Raw genomic sequence first — 15,553 nt, 5'->3', positions numbered from 1 at the left:
GCTCCACATCTTCCTGTATCGATATTGTAATCACGAACACCGAAAAATGCGAAACAAAAGCTGGCACAGTACTATCCGACTTAAGTGACCATCTCCCTGTTTTTGCCTTCGTCCCAGCCGAACGCCCTTATCAAGTTCCCGCAGCACCCTCTCCACATTTTCGACGCGTTGATATCACCACACTTGACCGTTTTCGTTCGATGTTATATGACACTAGTTGGGACGATGTGCTGTCTTTAAAAGACGTGAATGAGGTGTATGATGCATTTTTGTTCAAAGTTAAAACTGTCTATGATAAATGTTTTCCACTAGTCCGTCCGCGCAAACGCAATCCAAAGAAGCCGTGGGTTACGCAAGAACTGCTGCGCAAAATAAGGACCAAAGAAAAAATGTTTGCGCAATTCATGAAATCACGGGAGCCTTCCAAGCTTGAGAAATATAAGAAATACCGAAACCAGCTGAATAGAGAATTGCGAACTGCTAAGCTAAGCTATTTTAGTAATGCATTTTCGGTGGGGTCCAATAGAAGTGTTCACAACCAGTGGGACCAACTGAACAAATTACTAAATCGCACCTCAAAAACAACTATTACGACAATAATGAAAGATGGTATACCAATAGGTGGGGAGGAACTGTGTAATGAATTTAATAATTACTTTGTTAACATAACCAAAACGTTATGCTGTCCCTCCGGCACACCTGTGGGTTACGCGTATAATACACCATGTATTCCGGAATCCCTGTTCATGTATCCCACTGATGAAGGTGAAATAGTGACAGTGTTTAGGAATCTAAGAAATAGCAGAGCTGAAGATAAAGATGGCTTTCAGATCAAACCCTTCAAATTTGCAGTTGACATACTAGCTCCAATACTAATGCATATCTATAATCTAGCCATAGAATCTGGCGTGTTTCCAAAAGAAATGCAGGTAGCAAAAGTGGCTGTCATTCACAAAGGTGGTGCTACCTCAGATATGGCTAACTACAGGCCTATTTCCATTCTTCCGATATTATCCAAAGGTCTGGAAAAGATTATTTATGTGAGAATAAATACTTTTCTAGTCAAACATTCAGTTTTATCAGAGAGTCAGTTTGGTTTCAGAAAACAAAGGTCCACGGAAACGGCACTAATTAAGCAAAAAGAAATAATAATAAATGCGTTTGAGGAAAAGCTCCTTGTACTAGGAATATTTGTTGATTTTTCCAAAGCATTTGACCTGCTTAATCATGCTTTACTGGTACATAAACTCAATAACTATGGAATTAGAGGTAACAGCTTATCTTTAATTGAATCATATCTGAAATATCGTAAACAAATGGTCTCCCTTAATAACACTATATCAACCTCGCAAGCTATCCTCTCTGGTGTACCACAAGGCAGCATTCTGGGCCCCCTATTATTTAATATTTACATTAATGATATATTTCCTGCTCCCCTTCCTGTCAACATAATAGCGTATGCAGACGACCTCACAATGCTTTCCTCAGGTAACACAGAAAGAGACCTGCTAGAACACGGCAATAAGTTCTTAGAATTCCTGCGTCAATGGTCCTTTAAGAACTACCTAAGGGTAAACATCATGAAGACCAAAGCAATAATATTCCGAGCTAAAAACAGAATGGTGCGTGCAAATTTTGACCTTTGGTTAGGAAACAAAAAAATTGATGTCGTGCCAGCTGTGAAATGTCTTGGTGTTGTTTGGACCGAATCACTTAATTGGGATAAACATACTGAGAATATCTGCGCTAAAATAAACAAGATTAATGGCATCATATGCCGCCAGAGGCACACACTTCCGCCTAGAGTTAAATTATTAATTTACAATGCATTTATATTGCCACATATAACTTATTGTCTCATGGTCTGGGGGACAACAACCAAGCAAAACCAAATGAAAATTGTAATGGCGCAAAAACGAGCAATTAGATTAATAGCTAATGTGCCATGGTGTACTCATACGGCTTCCTACTTTGCAAGGTTCAGTATCATGAAACTCTCAGAGTTATTCCCATTCAAGTTAATCTCTATGTATAAAAATGCTGTTTCAACTAAGAATGATCTCCTCTTATCAAGTTTCAACCTCATTTGTTCGATTCCATCTTATAACACACGGAACAAAATGTCATGGTCCGTACCTTTCTGCCGCACTACATACGGTAAGCAGTCAGTGACATATAGTCTACCACACTACCTCAATATTCTGCACAAGAACAACATCATACTTGAAAAGACTTCACGGCATAAATTAATAACACTTATTCCTTTGTTTGAATGTGTTTGAATGTGTTCCTTTGTTTGAATCTGCATCATTTTCACATCATGACTAGAACATATATATATATATATATATATATATATATATATATATATAGCTTTGTGTATCTTCTTTCTACTTGATTTGTATCTCGGTTTATTATAAATGCGTTTCCTGTACATAAAATTTTGAGCAGTTTCTTTTGTCCAATAATGTCGAATGATAACAGAGGCATAACGTCATGCAAATGTTGATGTATATATTTTGTGGCTGTATTTTCTTTTGTGCTTGTGAGTGCGCTCTTTCACTGCTGTTGTGATTAGCTGCCAGGCGATACCGCCGGCAGGGGGCGCAGGGTGGCCCTCAAGCTGCACCAACGCAGCTTTTTGCCTTGCGTCCTCTCTCCTCTGTTACTGATGTAACCTTGTGAGAGTTAATAAAGATGTATGTATGTATGTATGTAAATACGTGTTTTGCTGCTGAAAAAACATCAACAAACCCAGAATGAGCCATGGAATTAAAGGGTCCCTGAAACGGTGTCCATGTAGGCAAAGAGAAGTCGAAGTATTGATAGACATTGAACGATCCATCATCCTACCGCAAAAATTTTTGATCTACCTTGTGCGGAACCAGAGATAATGGCTATTAAAAATGACCACCAGCCTTTTCCCTCTCAACTCGTACACCGGAGCGAACCATAAAAAAATAAAGATTACAGGCCGGGACCATGCTCCGCCCACAAATACGTCATCGACGAGATCGGTTTGTTTACTTCCGGTTGACGCGCTCTTTCGCTCGCTCGCTCGCTTTCCCGCTGTCTGCTATGTTCACCTGTGTCTCGCAACCGTCGCTGCGGCTTCTCTCGTACTATAGACCCCGAGCAGAAGGAACGACTTTTGCGGATGAGTGCCGAAATGGGATTTCAGCCTTAAGGCGGGGACACATGTGCGAAAAGTGTGTGCGATTCGCTGCGGCGCGCTGTTGTGAACGACGTCGTAACAACCGATCGCAGCCCGTCGCCTGCGTCCAACCTGCTGGATGTCTACGACAAGCCGCGCGCGGAAAACGCAAGGACGGGAAGCGGGAGCCAATACGAGTGCGGAGAGCGGCAGCGTCATGATGCCGTACAGCGCGCTGCTCAGGGCGCTCGGGGCCGCTCGAGCCACGCCGGACCGGCCTGCCAGCCTTGATGCCGGCCACCGGCGACTGAAAAACGCGCTAGTATTGTTTGTTCTCGTCCATAGCAAGCCCTTGGATAGATGCATGTCAAAAATGCATAATTTCTGACGATCGTTGGCCAATACCGAGTTGCTGGTAAAAGTGATGACTGCGATACAAGCAAATTTCATCCAACAGCCGATTTGGTGCTGCTGCTACTTAGTGCAGTTCGCCTACCGTCTGCTAGCTCCGTTGCTGAAGGCATCGTGGAAATCGAACATATCTTTTATTATGGGACGAGTTCGCAGTAAAGCGATGTGAATAGTAGGCCTTTTATTATAGCGCAGGCAACTTCCGAAGCGCCGTCAGCTGCGGTTTCAATGCGAAACCAGATAGGCCTAGCGACGACTAGGGCAGCCTGGGACCAGCGCGCAGTTCGTCGCGCGGCGTTGCCGCAGGCGGTGTCGTTGCCGAAAGACCCACTTTTGCACAGACATATTTTCGTTGCTCGAATCTAGGAAGCATCCTCGCTGGTATCATGGCTGTTTTGCATTTTCTTGTGCGAACGTGATGTACGCCGAGCATGCCGGCCGGCCGGCCAGCCTGGATCCCGTCTGCCGGCGACATAAAAACGAGCTAAAGTGTGTTCTTGACGTAAATAATAAACCCTGGGATAAGAAATGTGAAAAATGTGTCATTTTTGAGGATCGCTGACCAATACTGAGCTGCTGGTAAAGGTAACGACTGTGATACGAGCAAATTTCTTGCCACAACCGTCTCGCAGCAGCCGCTGGTCCGACGTGGGGTCCGGCTCGCCTGGCGCCCGCTCGCTTCGCTGCAGAAGGAGTCGCGGAAAGTGACCATACTATTATTTTATTGTGAGATGATGCTGTTGACTGCAAAGCGATGTGTAGAGTAAACCTTGTATTATAGCTTAGGCGACTTCCGAAGCGCCGGCCGCTGCAGCTTCGATGCCAAAGAGGCAATAGGCCTAGCGACGACCACGGCAGCCAGGCAGCAGCAGAGCTCGTCGCCCTGAGCGCCCGCGAGCGGTGCCGTTGCCGAAAGCTCGCAACATAAGCAGGCGTGCTTTGTCGCTGCTCGAGAAGTATTTCTGATAACAAGGCGATCTTTCCTTGTGATATTTGTACACCATCCCAAGCAGCGCTCAGGCATTGCTGCACGGCGGCGAAATGCGACACGTTTTGTGAGCGGAGCTTGGGTAGGGCGGCGCAGCGATGCTCACCGCTCCGTGTCTCCCTGCTTGTAGTGGGGCGGCAGTTCGCAAGCGACGATCGGTGCAGCGCGTCGGCCAAGCTTTTACGGACACGCCGTTCAGAAATCGAGCGCTGAATCCTGACGACGACGACGGCTCGCTCACTTCCATCTTTCGGCAGACAGTGCCGAAGGGCAACATCTTGCCGAACCCTGGCTTTGCAACCAACGACACAGCACGGCCGGTCCATTTTGATTGCGCATGCGACGGAGGTCGCGACAGAAATCAGTAGTGCGGTGACTCCAAATCGCACCTCGATTCTCGATTCAGTTCGACGGCGGCGCCGGCGGAGTGACACAAGCGGCACGAGCAGACGAAAACATTGTAAACCGGAAGTGCAGTACTAATTTCTGACACCAAACACACAATAACTGCGTAAACATGCATATAAACGACAGCTCTGCTTGCTGAAATGCGAAATGTTTCCGAAAAGAGTAAGAGTGTGAAGTATCTAGAGCTTCTAGTTTGTTAAATGCGTGATTTCACGTTGGCACCGCGAACCAATCATAGGCCAGCACTTGTGACGTAAAGAGTACAAACTGACGTAATGAGTACGGATTCGGGCGGAAGTTCACCGCCGCTGGTCGCCGCGAGGCTCGGGAGAGGTAGTTTTTGAAAATGTATTGTAAATTATCTACTCGCCTTTGATGTATTGTACGCGGCATGAACGTTCAGTGGCCTACGCTCTACATAATGCAAGTATTTGTTTGCCAACCTCAGACACCCCTTTCAGGGACCCTTTAACTTTTACTAAGGACACTAACTGAATGGAGTTTTCCTTCACACTTCTTTAATATTTGCCGAGCAATGGGATTAGCTTGAGTAAGACATACTCATGCTTGGTCCAGGCGACTAGCAACAGTACCCCTGCATTGTCATCCCGCAGCTTGGATTGCATTTCTTAAAGGGACCCTGAAATGGTTTCGATGTGCGTGTTCTAGTGCAACAGATCTGTAGAGGTGGTCTTTGCGGCTATTTGAGTCAAATTTGAAAGCTCTGCGCAGACCCTATAATTTAGAAATAACTTCTAAATGTTGCTGCACACAATAGCTGGCAACCGGTTAGGGCGACTCCTCATCGCCGCGTCCCCTACCTCGATGACATCGCCTTGAGAGAACGCCAGCTTTCCACTAATCGCGGAGGCCACCAGTAGCGCTGTGAGTGTGTGTGATGTCATCGTTCGTCCTTGAAGAAGCGGATTCAAAAGTTTCGATTGCGCACAGGGGCCTCTAGGAACAGTGCGGAATGATTCCATCATGTGGATGATATAAAGAGCGGGCGTTATCGCGTTTCACTCATAAACATCGTAAGCATCTTCCAAGTCTCTTTTCTGCACTTGGTAATGCATGGCTTTGGTGCTTGTTGCTGTGGCTGTAATGGCAGGAGTGCCACACGCAGCCTCCACATTGGTCGGATGACAACACGTGATCTTTGCAGTGTGTTGAGTAATGGAACGAGGAAGTCTCGGTTGTAAGGTCGCTGCTGCAAATTTGGCTCCTCCAAGTGGCGATGGCTTAACAATGTGGGCTGAACAGTGGGAAGCAGTGCTTACCACAGTGGTGTGATAAGTGCAGATCAGAGTTGGTGCTAGTAATCTCCATTTTTTAAGGAGAAAGCCTTTAATGCCTCATCGTTGTCGACAGAAGGTTTTGTCAGCAAAGGTGTCACGCTTTTCGGTTGGTCGAAATGGTTCTGACGTCAGAGTACACGGATTCGCAGTAATGAGGTCACCGACAGATGCCTGACGCCCCCTTTTGGAGCAGACGACAACTAATAAAACAGTTGTTGTCCGCTCTGACAGGGGGCGTAAGGCATCCGTGGGTGACCACATTACATAACGCATTACTGCAAACAGAGCCATGGATACTAAACTCATCGAAGCAGAGAGATAGTCGTGCTAAAGAAGCAGTCAAAGTCGGTAGTCAAATAAAGCACTAGTACGGCACAAGTAGTCTCGCAACCAATGCTAAACAGTGCGCTAGGAAAGGCTTTCGCCTTGCAGCACTTTAGAGAGCCAAAGTGCCCGCTGAATTTTTTTAATTGCTTCTGCTACTTTTGGGGGCACAGATTTTGCTGTAATAGGCAGCATGATTGCTACTGAGAGCATGCAAAACATTTTCTTCCGTTTGTTCGTTGCCATATTTCTCAGTGGCAAGGCAATTGCGTAGCAAGCCACGAAGACAGGCTCCACCCTTCCCACTGCTTCGTGGTTCACAGAAATAATTGTTTTTTTTCCGTAATGCGCCACTTTCCCATTTTGTAAACGTATGATGATATTGGAAAGGGGGTTGCTTTAGTGCTTGTGAATCAAGTTACTGACTATGAGCATTGCCATTGCATCATTAGTGGGCAGCATGTCCACATGACATGTGTCATTGCTTTTCCACAACTCACTTAGTCACAGTACGCGCTCAAAGCAAGAAGCGTGTATGCTTTTATTAGTGTCCAATCCTGCTCCAATGTTCTGCCACACGCTCTTTAAAACCTGCACTTTTCTTCCTAATGTTCCAGGTTTCCAAGGAGGTGTCAGAAGCCGTGGTCAACAGGGCATTGGAATGACTCTGCTGTGGCATGCGTGGAGTCTAGGACAGCTTTTCAAGCAAACACAGATCTGTGTGGCACTCGCTTGTGTGTGCATTGTTGTGTGGGTGTGTATGTATATATATCGAACACTCGGTGTCATGTGGTGTGTGTCAAGCGTGAATGTGAAAAGGTTGTGCTCATGAATTTTGTTGTGCAAGTTAGGTTTAGTAACGAATTAAACAAATGATTGAACACGTGCTGGTGGTCTGATGTTTTTCTGGTGTGCCAGTGTGTTCAGCTACTGATCACTATATGTCTGCAGTCACATTTTCAGCTCCTCGCAGTTGGATGTGCCAACGCCCATGCAGAGGTTTGGAACATATTAAGGAACATCAGGTAACTTAAAGTTGCACTGAAGAGGAATCTCAACTTGTCTTTTGGCCGCGGGAACTCGATCTACACGTTCCAAGCTTTCTTAGAAACTGCGATTTAGTGCCCTGTGTGGCCGATTTCCCCAATTAAATTGAATTAACGTCCAGCTCCCGCCTTTCTTTTTTCAATTCTGCCTCATACGGTGGGCGGAGTCGACCAACGCGTGGAGCGCCTTTCACCCAGTCCCGTGGCGGCTTGCCGCTCTGCCATCGGCGGAGTAATACGTAGTAGTCCGTAGTAGCAAATAGTCCGCGCGTATTTTTATTTCTGCGGGCTTATTTTGCGGCTATATTATCTGCGAATGAAACTATTCATGGAAACCTAAAAAACAAAATAAAGCGAAAGCAAAGCCTCCACGGGACTGGGTGAAAGGCGCTCCACGCGTTGGTCGACTCCGCCCACCGTACGAGGCAGAATTAAAAAAAAAAGGCGGGAGCCGGACGTTAATTCGTTTTAATTGGGCAAATCGGCCACACAGGGCAATAAGTCACTGTTTCTAAGAATGCTAGGAACGTGTGGATCGAGTTCCCGCGGCAAAAAGAAATGTTCAGAATCCTCTTCAGTGCACCTTTAAGCTAAGAGTTTTGGTACCCTTCATTTGCCATCACTGCTGGCTGTTAGGATTACGTTCACTATGGGACAAAAACGTCTCCTCCATGATTTCCAATTGGCCCTGCCATGAACCAGCCACACCCACCTTATTGCAGGAACCTTCGAAATCTAGGGTTAGATGAAAACCTGTCTGCTCAGGAATGTTCATGATGGGAAAGTATCGAGCGCCGACCAATCTCGTTAAAATAAAACACATTCTGATCCTGCTACGAGCGCCTTGTTCACAATGAAGGGATGGAAGTGAGGGTTGATTACTTAGGCTTCACGATGTGACGTAAGCAGCGGGTGTATATCAAGAGTAGATTGCCTTCATTGTGAGTAAGCGTGTGTGCCGTCATCTGAATATGAAGGGATTTCAAGAAACACCTTGTAGTCTTGTTCTTTTCTTTTCTGATTATCTTTGCGCCAACCAAGTCGATGTCATGGCCTGATCTATTTCATCCGCCCGCCTGACTTTCTGCCGGCCCCTGCTACGCTTGCCTTCTCTTGTATCCAGTTCGTTACCCTTAAGGACCAGCGGTTATCCTGCCTGTTCATTACGTGCCCCGCCCGTTTCTGCTCCTTGATTTCGACTAGGATGTCACTGACAGCATCCTCTAAAGGCGAGTAGAGCGCAAGTCTAAGTTATCCTACCCTTGAATCGAAGATAACAGAATATACCATTCATCTTTTTGAGGCGAAAAATGCCAATCGTCTATAATTCTGCCAGCCTCCAGTGTCCATCTTTAGCATCGTTCAGTTTGAAAGAATGCAATTATGCTGCATTATTAATCACACAGCGACAGGCAGCCTGGTGTTAAAGGGATGGGCAAATGGGGGTATAAGAGGAAGACAGCATAAAAGGTGTAAAGGCTAAACAAAGGGGCTACGAAACTAGTCTTTGCAGAAGCTTCTTTTGAACCCTAGCAAAATGTTCCTGCAACACTAACATCAGACACTGATTTTTGGAAACTATGGCTTGTTGGTCATGAGTTCATGCACAAGAGAGTCTAAACGGTACGGTATTGACACAGTAGAAAAACCCGCCCCTTGTGGAATGCAATACATTTTAACCAGACTTTCTCAGAACGTAACCATTGAATTGTTTAGGGGCAAAGCTGGAGGCAATAGCGTATTTTAGTGAATGAATCTACTCATTTAGAACATAGTGTTGGAGTGTTGTGGCAGGGTAATACCATTTTTATTTCTTTTTGTAACAATGAATGTTGGAGCGCTGTGATAAAGGCATGCATACACAAGGCTTCTAGAAATTCAACAGCTTCAGCAGTTTGATTTTTATATTCCACATAAGGTATGACAGATGACATTTCTACTTTTTTGACATTCTTGCAAACCGCTACCAAAGTCCCACACCGGTGAAAAGGTTGGTCGGGAGGGCCAAACAATGTAAACCTCGGTAATTTCCCCGCTGAATGACCACACACGACCACAGGTTTGTTGCTCGTGGACAGTCAAAACTAAGTCAACGGGGGTGTGATAATGTTCGTTCTTCAAAGCTGAGAACAGATATGCCCATAAAAGCTATTGCATTCCACCAAAGGAAACGCATCTACTGCGAAGGTATCGACTGTCACTTTTCAGTCGGGTTCGACGACACGGCTGGCAACACATCGATGTCGAAGTTCTGCACATAGTCACTGGCGTACTTCGGGTTAGCGTAGACTAGAAGGCGCTTGTCTTTGTGCTGCTCCAGACCGAGCTCGAGTCTCAGCAGCTCCCAGGGTACGTCGAGCGCGTGCCGTTCAGCCCACAGGTAGAGCTCACCACGCTGCTTGGACCCTTTGATGGGAACCTGAGGGTGTATAAGTTCTCACATTAAAAAGCAATTCCGCCAATCCGATTCAGAGATCCAGTTACAGTCCCCGTCCCATCATAAAAAGAAGGACAGCAGTTGCTACTAAGTTCCATGGCGCAAACATGGTTATCCGATCTTACGGAGGCCAAATTCATTAGGCCACTTCTACGTGCTCGCAACAATGACTGGTTTGGTTGGCACGTTATCCATCCGCTCTCTTTTCTGACTGGCCACCAGCTCAATGACACCAGCCAATTGCAAGCACACCGTGCGTACGATGAAGCATGCACAAACACTGGCACCAAATTCTTTTTCAGCGTGCGTATATTCTAGTTTCTCAAGTTGTGCGGTATGCTTCCACCTGAAAAAGTTGCTAATGCGCGTGATTGGTTGCGGCAAGTCTGTTTTAAACACTTTGGTGGGCACATAAAGTACCAAATGTACAAACATTTTTCTCTTACTTCACGATCCATATTCTAGCAGTAAAATTGCAAGGCCGTTAGCACAAATGTAGCACTAAAGTCTGAACATGTTTTTGATGTTGTTATTGGTACGCACAAAATAAACTAAAATAAGATCACTGCCGATAACAATGGGTGTCAGTTTCAAGCATTCGATGATAGGTGTTCTTTTCGCATTATTCGAGTAGCGAACGTGTCACACATTTGCAAGCGTACTTTTAACAAAATTACGACTTGATGAACATCATCATCAGCCTGACTACGCCCACTGCAGGGCAAAGGCCTCACCCATGTCTCTCCAATTAACCTTGTCTTTTGCCAGTTGTGGCCACCGTATCCCCGCAAACTTCTTAAATCTCATCCGCCCACCTAACTTTCTGCCACCCCCCGCTACGCTTGCCTTCTCTTGGAATCCACTGCGTTACCCTTAAGGACCAGCGATAATCTTGCCTTCGCATTACATGCCCTGCCCAATCCCATTTCTTATAGAAGAGTGCGGTGAGGGGCTAGTTGGTATGACATTATGGCAACAAAAAATAACTGCGCAAAAGGACGGTACAAGAGGACGGTTTGTCCCGTGTGGTTCTCTTTCTCTTGTACTGTCCTTTTGCGCAGTTATTTTTTGTTCCCATTTCTTCCTCTTGATTTCTACTACGATGTCAATAACCCGCGTTTGTTCCCTCACCCACTCCGTCCGTTTCAAATCTCTTAACGTTACACCCGTAATTTTTTTCTTTCTATAGCTCGCTGCGTTGTCCTTAACTTAAGCTGAACCCTCTTTGTTAGCCTCCCCGTTTCTTCCCCATAGGTGAGTACCGGTAAGATACAACTCTTGTATAATTTTCTGTTGAGGGATATTGGTAAACTGCCATTCATCATCTGAGAGAACCTGCCATATGCGCTCCACCCCATTCTTATCCTTCTAGTTATATCCCAAAAGAGTCGCGTGTCGGGAGTAACAGGCACAAGGTGATTACTTTCATCCGCGCCCGGTGTGGTCGCGTTGACGTGCTCGCCGAGTCGCCTATGTCGATCCGGAGCTCCTTAATCGGCTCCCCCAGGAGCTTCATGGCAGCGGAGTTCCCGCGCAGCGTCGTCATGGCATTCTTGTAGTAATCCAGGTCTGTCATCTTGTTTCCAAGGTAGTGCTTGAACCAGAAACTGCTGCACACGATCCCAATGCCGGCTAATCCGGCGGCCTGAACCAGGCGGTCCAAGCTCGGCAGCCGAGGCATGGTGGCAGGAAAATGCGCTTACAGCTGCGCCTGCGAAATTCGGGAGCCCTAACGTGCTAGCATACGCCGAAAAAAGTATACAGCGAAACTATTCCGCTTCAATTAAGCTCGATCTGACTTTCCGAGCACATTTGTTCTGAGTTGAAACGTTGAAAGAATCACCGGAAGCACAAACCACCAAGTCAAGGTCAACTTGGATTGACTTGGCTCGGCTCGTCCAACAGCTGGAAGGCAGTATCGATGACGATAGCGCTAATTTGCTGCTAAGTTTAGTTTTGTTTTCTTTCTGATCTGTTCAGGGGGTACTAGGGCGCTACGCTATTACGTCGGCTTGCAAGCAAAGCAAGACAGGTAGATGGTATGAAAGGTGTCACAGGGTTTTTCAGTGTCGCTGCCCACGTCGTGCGCAATCGTTCCACAGCGCCCATCAATGCAACATTCACCTTTATGGAGCTGCTGGCTTCTGAACTATTCACGAATAAAACTACAGCTGCATTAGGCTGTTCAGCATGCACATTTTTTTTTTTTTTGGGGGGGGGGGGGGAGGGGGGTGCTTTCCGCAAAGTTTGGGCAGACATGCAGTGCTTTTAGAGTGGACTGGACGCGCTCCTTACTAATGCACAGTGGGGAAAGGGGGACAGATTTCAATGCAACTTCAAAAACAGCGTTCGCTCCACGACGCGTAGCTACTGCGCCGCGCAAAGTTATTTAATATTTACTCTCAGTGAAAGCTCACTGCACTGTCACGGCCCGGTTACGCTGAGTGGAGCGTCGTATGCATGGCGCAGCATTCATGGGTGCGGCGAACGCCTCAAAACGATAAGCTTTGTGAAACGTTGTGGTTGTGCACGAAGCTCAAGGTCTTCTTAACGGTATTGTAAGACTTCTACAGGTCCGTAATTGAATCCGGCACGGGGTACCGGTGCAGAGTGCTTTCCAAGTGAATTTGCATTAGCAGAGATATTGCGCAAGCTCCTTAACCCGCGGATTATGTGCAGTCGCTGTGTGAGTTAATAACGGTGCGTCTAGTAAGGCTTCTGAAGCTAGCAAAGAATGCAGCTGTCCTCGCAGCGACGCTTTGGATGCTCATCTGCAGAGGCCGTTTTCCTCGCTTTTCTTTTTTTATCATTGATTGCATTTTGCGCAACTGCAGCACCTCGAACTTCTTCCAGGATCCGACGTCTTACGAATTGTCAGGTCCCCAGTTTTTGTACCGACTGTCGAGCGGTCGAGGCTCCGGGAAGACCTTCGACCTCGCCCTGTCGCTGTTCCCACCGTTTTCCCTGTCGTCTGCTCGCTTTGACCCGTCCGCTCCTCGGCACGCGGTAGCCATGGCAACCGCCCGGGTCGCGCCGGGCGATCACGTGTTGACCTAGTCGCGAGGAGCCCAGAAAGCTAGAAGGGAAAAAGTAAATACACACCGAAAGAAATGGCAACTTCCTTCTGCTCTCGAAGCTCGCGCGCCCGCTCCGGAGACCGCCAACTGCGCGTCCCAGACCTGTCACCTTGCGTTTTTCGCACCTGAAAAGGCACGCGCCTCCGAACCTTTTGGGCCGGTCCGATGTTCGTTTCTTGTTTTTCTTTGTCCATTTTTCTTCGCAAACGCAGCTTCGGATTTCCGTCTAAGACGCGAGCTGCTGAAGCGAGTAACAGCAGTTTCAGCAGTCAGCGTCGTCTGCTCCAAAGCCGCGGAGAGCCTCGGAAACGTTGTTGCCATGGCGACGAGTTTGAATGAGCCAATAAACGCGAGGCAAAGGTGCACGTGACGCGACGGGTGGCCAATGGCAGCAGCGATCACTGACCAAAACAAGAGTCGGCGCGTCGTCTGCTGCCAGCTGCGGCCGAAGGAAGAGTTTGGGCACGATTTAGATTTCTCAAATTGATTCCGTCTCGTAACCTAGATTCCCGGAGAAAGCGCGCTTCCCCGCACTGCCTTTTTTTCTTTAACTTGCCGCTTTCGCATGCAGCTAAGATTCGTCGTCATCTGCTGATGACAACCAAGCATGCATTGCTACAAACATCGCTGCTAATTATTGGTTCTTCATTAAGTGCAGTTCAAGCTTCTCTGAGACAGTTATCGACTGCTTTGCGGTAGATTGTTCTTGCACCGCTGGGTCGCTGGCCGCGATGTAACGTACGTCCGTGAGCCCCTCGGAGCACAAAAAAAAAAAGAGCGCTACACAAAACAGCACCTTGTTCTTTGCATAGTTGTGTAAACAATGCTAACCACTGTCCCATTGCTTAAGGGCTAAGATTTGTTTTGCCTTATTCTCTGCCATGCGCGTGTAATAAAGCAAATGGGGTCAGACTCGGTACCCATACCACACACTAGCGCTAGCAAATAAGGAAGGCCGGAAAGGTCGTTACACCAGAGGCATTTCTTTGCAAATGAGCTTCAACAGTTCATCTTGGCTTTGGAGCTTGCCTACATCTACTGCATTTTATTGAGGTCGCGATGTAGCACTTACGGGCAAACTTTTTTCTTTTTTTTTTGCGCAATTGGAACGCTAAGCAAGCAAGAAAACAAACAACTTCAAGAAAAAAATAACAAAATAACCGTTTCGTTAAAGCAATAAAGATGCATTTGTGCAGTAATTATGTCTATACCTCCGCACCTCGTGACGTGGAGTGCATATATGCGACACAACGAATTCAGACACCCCCTCATATTTCCTTGGCTATTTTCCCTGGCACACAATCGGCACACTTCGTCGCTGCGCCGGGATGACTGATATACGGTGCTTTGTTCGCGACTCCATACAGCGTCGTGGAGCAGACGAGGAAAATGCCCGAGGTGGCGGCCACTGCACGCCATATCCCACATCAGGTATATATCTACCTTCTATGGTATACGCGGCATCATTGGGGCCACCATCTCAACGGGTCTTCTTGAAAGCTGAGGTTTTCCTCTACGTGCGTGCGTGCGTGCGTGCGTGCGTGCGTGCGTGCGTGCGTGCATTGTGAAAAGTGAAACATTCGCCTAGCAAGCCGCTACAGTCACGTGAAGCCGTCGCGGAAGAGCTTTCGCTTCGGTATTATTCGCTTTGCTATTCGGCGACGTCGCCTGGCTCACGTCGCCAGTGTGGTTGAGGCGCATATACGAGCCAGTCGCATAGTTTCCTGCCGTCGAGTTGAAATGAAATTTTAAAAAAGAAATGCTTTGACATCTCGTGCAGAGAAGATTTGTACGAAATATTTGGACCGACAGCTCACATGACCTGGAGCCGGTCCGGTATGAAGCAAGGCTCTTGGGCTCCTACCCAATGGGCATTGAAAGTCCTGTAGATGTCTTTCGGATGTTTAGGATGTCTGCAGGACGTCTAAGGGAGGTTTAGTGTCCATCGGGTATACAGGAACGTACAAACCAACGTCTCAACAGAGTTCAACACAGCAGGATAGCATCCTATCTTGACTGAATACGAAAAATGATTTTGAAAGCAGTTCAAAATTTTTCGAAAGCTTTGTTTCTACTGGCGGTGCATTGCAAACCTTGGTTCGTGCGGATACGATTAACCTCTCACCTTAACTGGTGTATTATTATAGATCAAATTATTACTTTTCGTTATGAAGACAGCGAAAAAAAAAGAAGAAAAATGCCTTTGCAAGCCACTGCGTCAGGTGCGGAGGCAGACGGGCCCCAACGTTTATTTATACTCGTCTTGCGGTCCGCGCAACTTTGTTAAAAGGGCGGATAGGGTGTCTCGTGTGTACTGGCTTGCAACGAGATGAGGCGTGCTGAAAGGTCGCGACAGAATACGAGACAATGCACAATATATAGCATCGGCATTTAGAGCTCCAACATGATT

The 15,553-nt window shown here is 47.0% G+C and overlaps 2 protein-coding genes across 2 annotated transcripts in view; one reads left to right on the top strand and one right to left on the bottom strand.

Moving 5' to 3' along the window:
* Positions 1-7,309, top strand: part of TBC1d7 (TBC1 domain family member 7) — a 45,110-nt gene extending 37,801 nt beyond the window's left edge. Inside the window, exon 6 of the mRNA XM_089566681.1 lies at positions 7,201-7,309. Coding sequence (XP_089422807.1) covers positions 7,201-7,248 — 48 coding nt within the window. The 3' untranslated portion in view covers positions 7,249-7,309. The remainder of the gene's footprint in view (positions 1-7,200) is intronic.
* A 2,092-nt stretch (positions 7,310-9,401) lies between these two features.
* LOC149367157 (uncharacterized) lies at positions 9,402-11,935 on the bottom strand. Its single transcript, XM_089566668.1, has 2 exons — positions 11,490-11,935; positions 9,402-10,048 (listed from the first exon to the last, which is right to left on the bottom strand). The coding sequence occupies exons 1-2, from the start codon at positions 11,745-11,747 to the stop codon at positions 9,827-9,829; spliced, it is 480 nt and encodes a 159-aa protein (XP_089422794.1). The 5' UTR covers positions 11,748-11,935; the 3' UTR covers positions 9,402-9,826.
* Between the last annotated feature and the right edge of the window lie 3,618 nt (positions 11,936-15,553).

This window comes from Amblyomma mixtum, chromosome 1 (genome assembly GCF_055824585.1).
Source record: "Amblyomma mixtum isolate Tamu chromosome 1, ASM5582458v1, whole genome shotgun sequence".
Taxonomy (NCBI): Eukaryota; Metazoa; Arthropoda; class Arachnida; order Ixodida; family Ixodidae; genus Amblyomma; species Amblyomma mixtum.
Note: the sequence above shows the minus strand (reverse complement) of the source record. Positions and strands in the feature narration are given on the sequence as shown.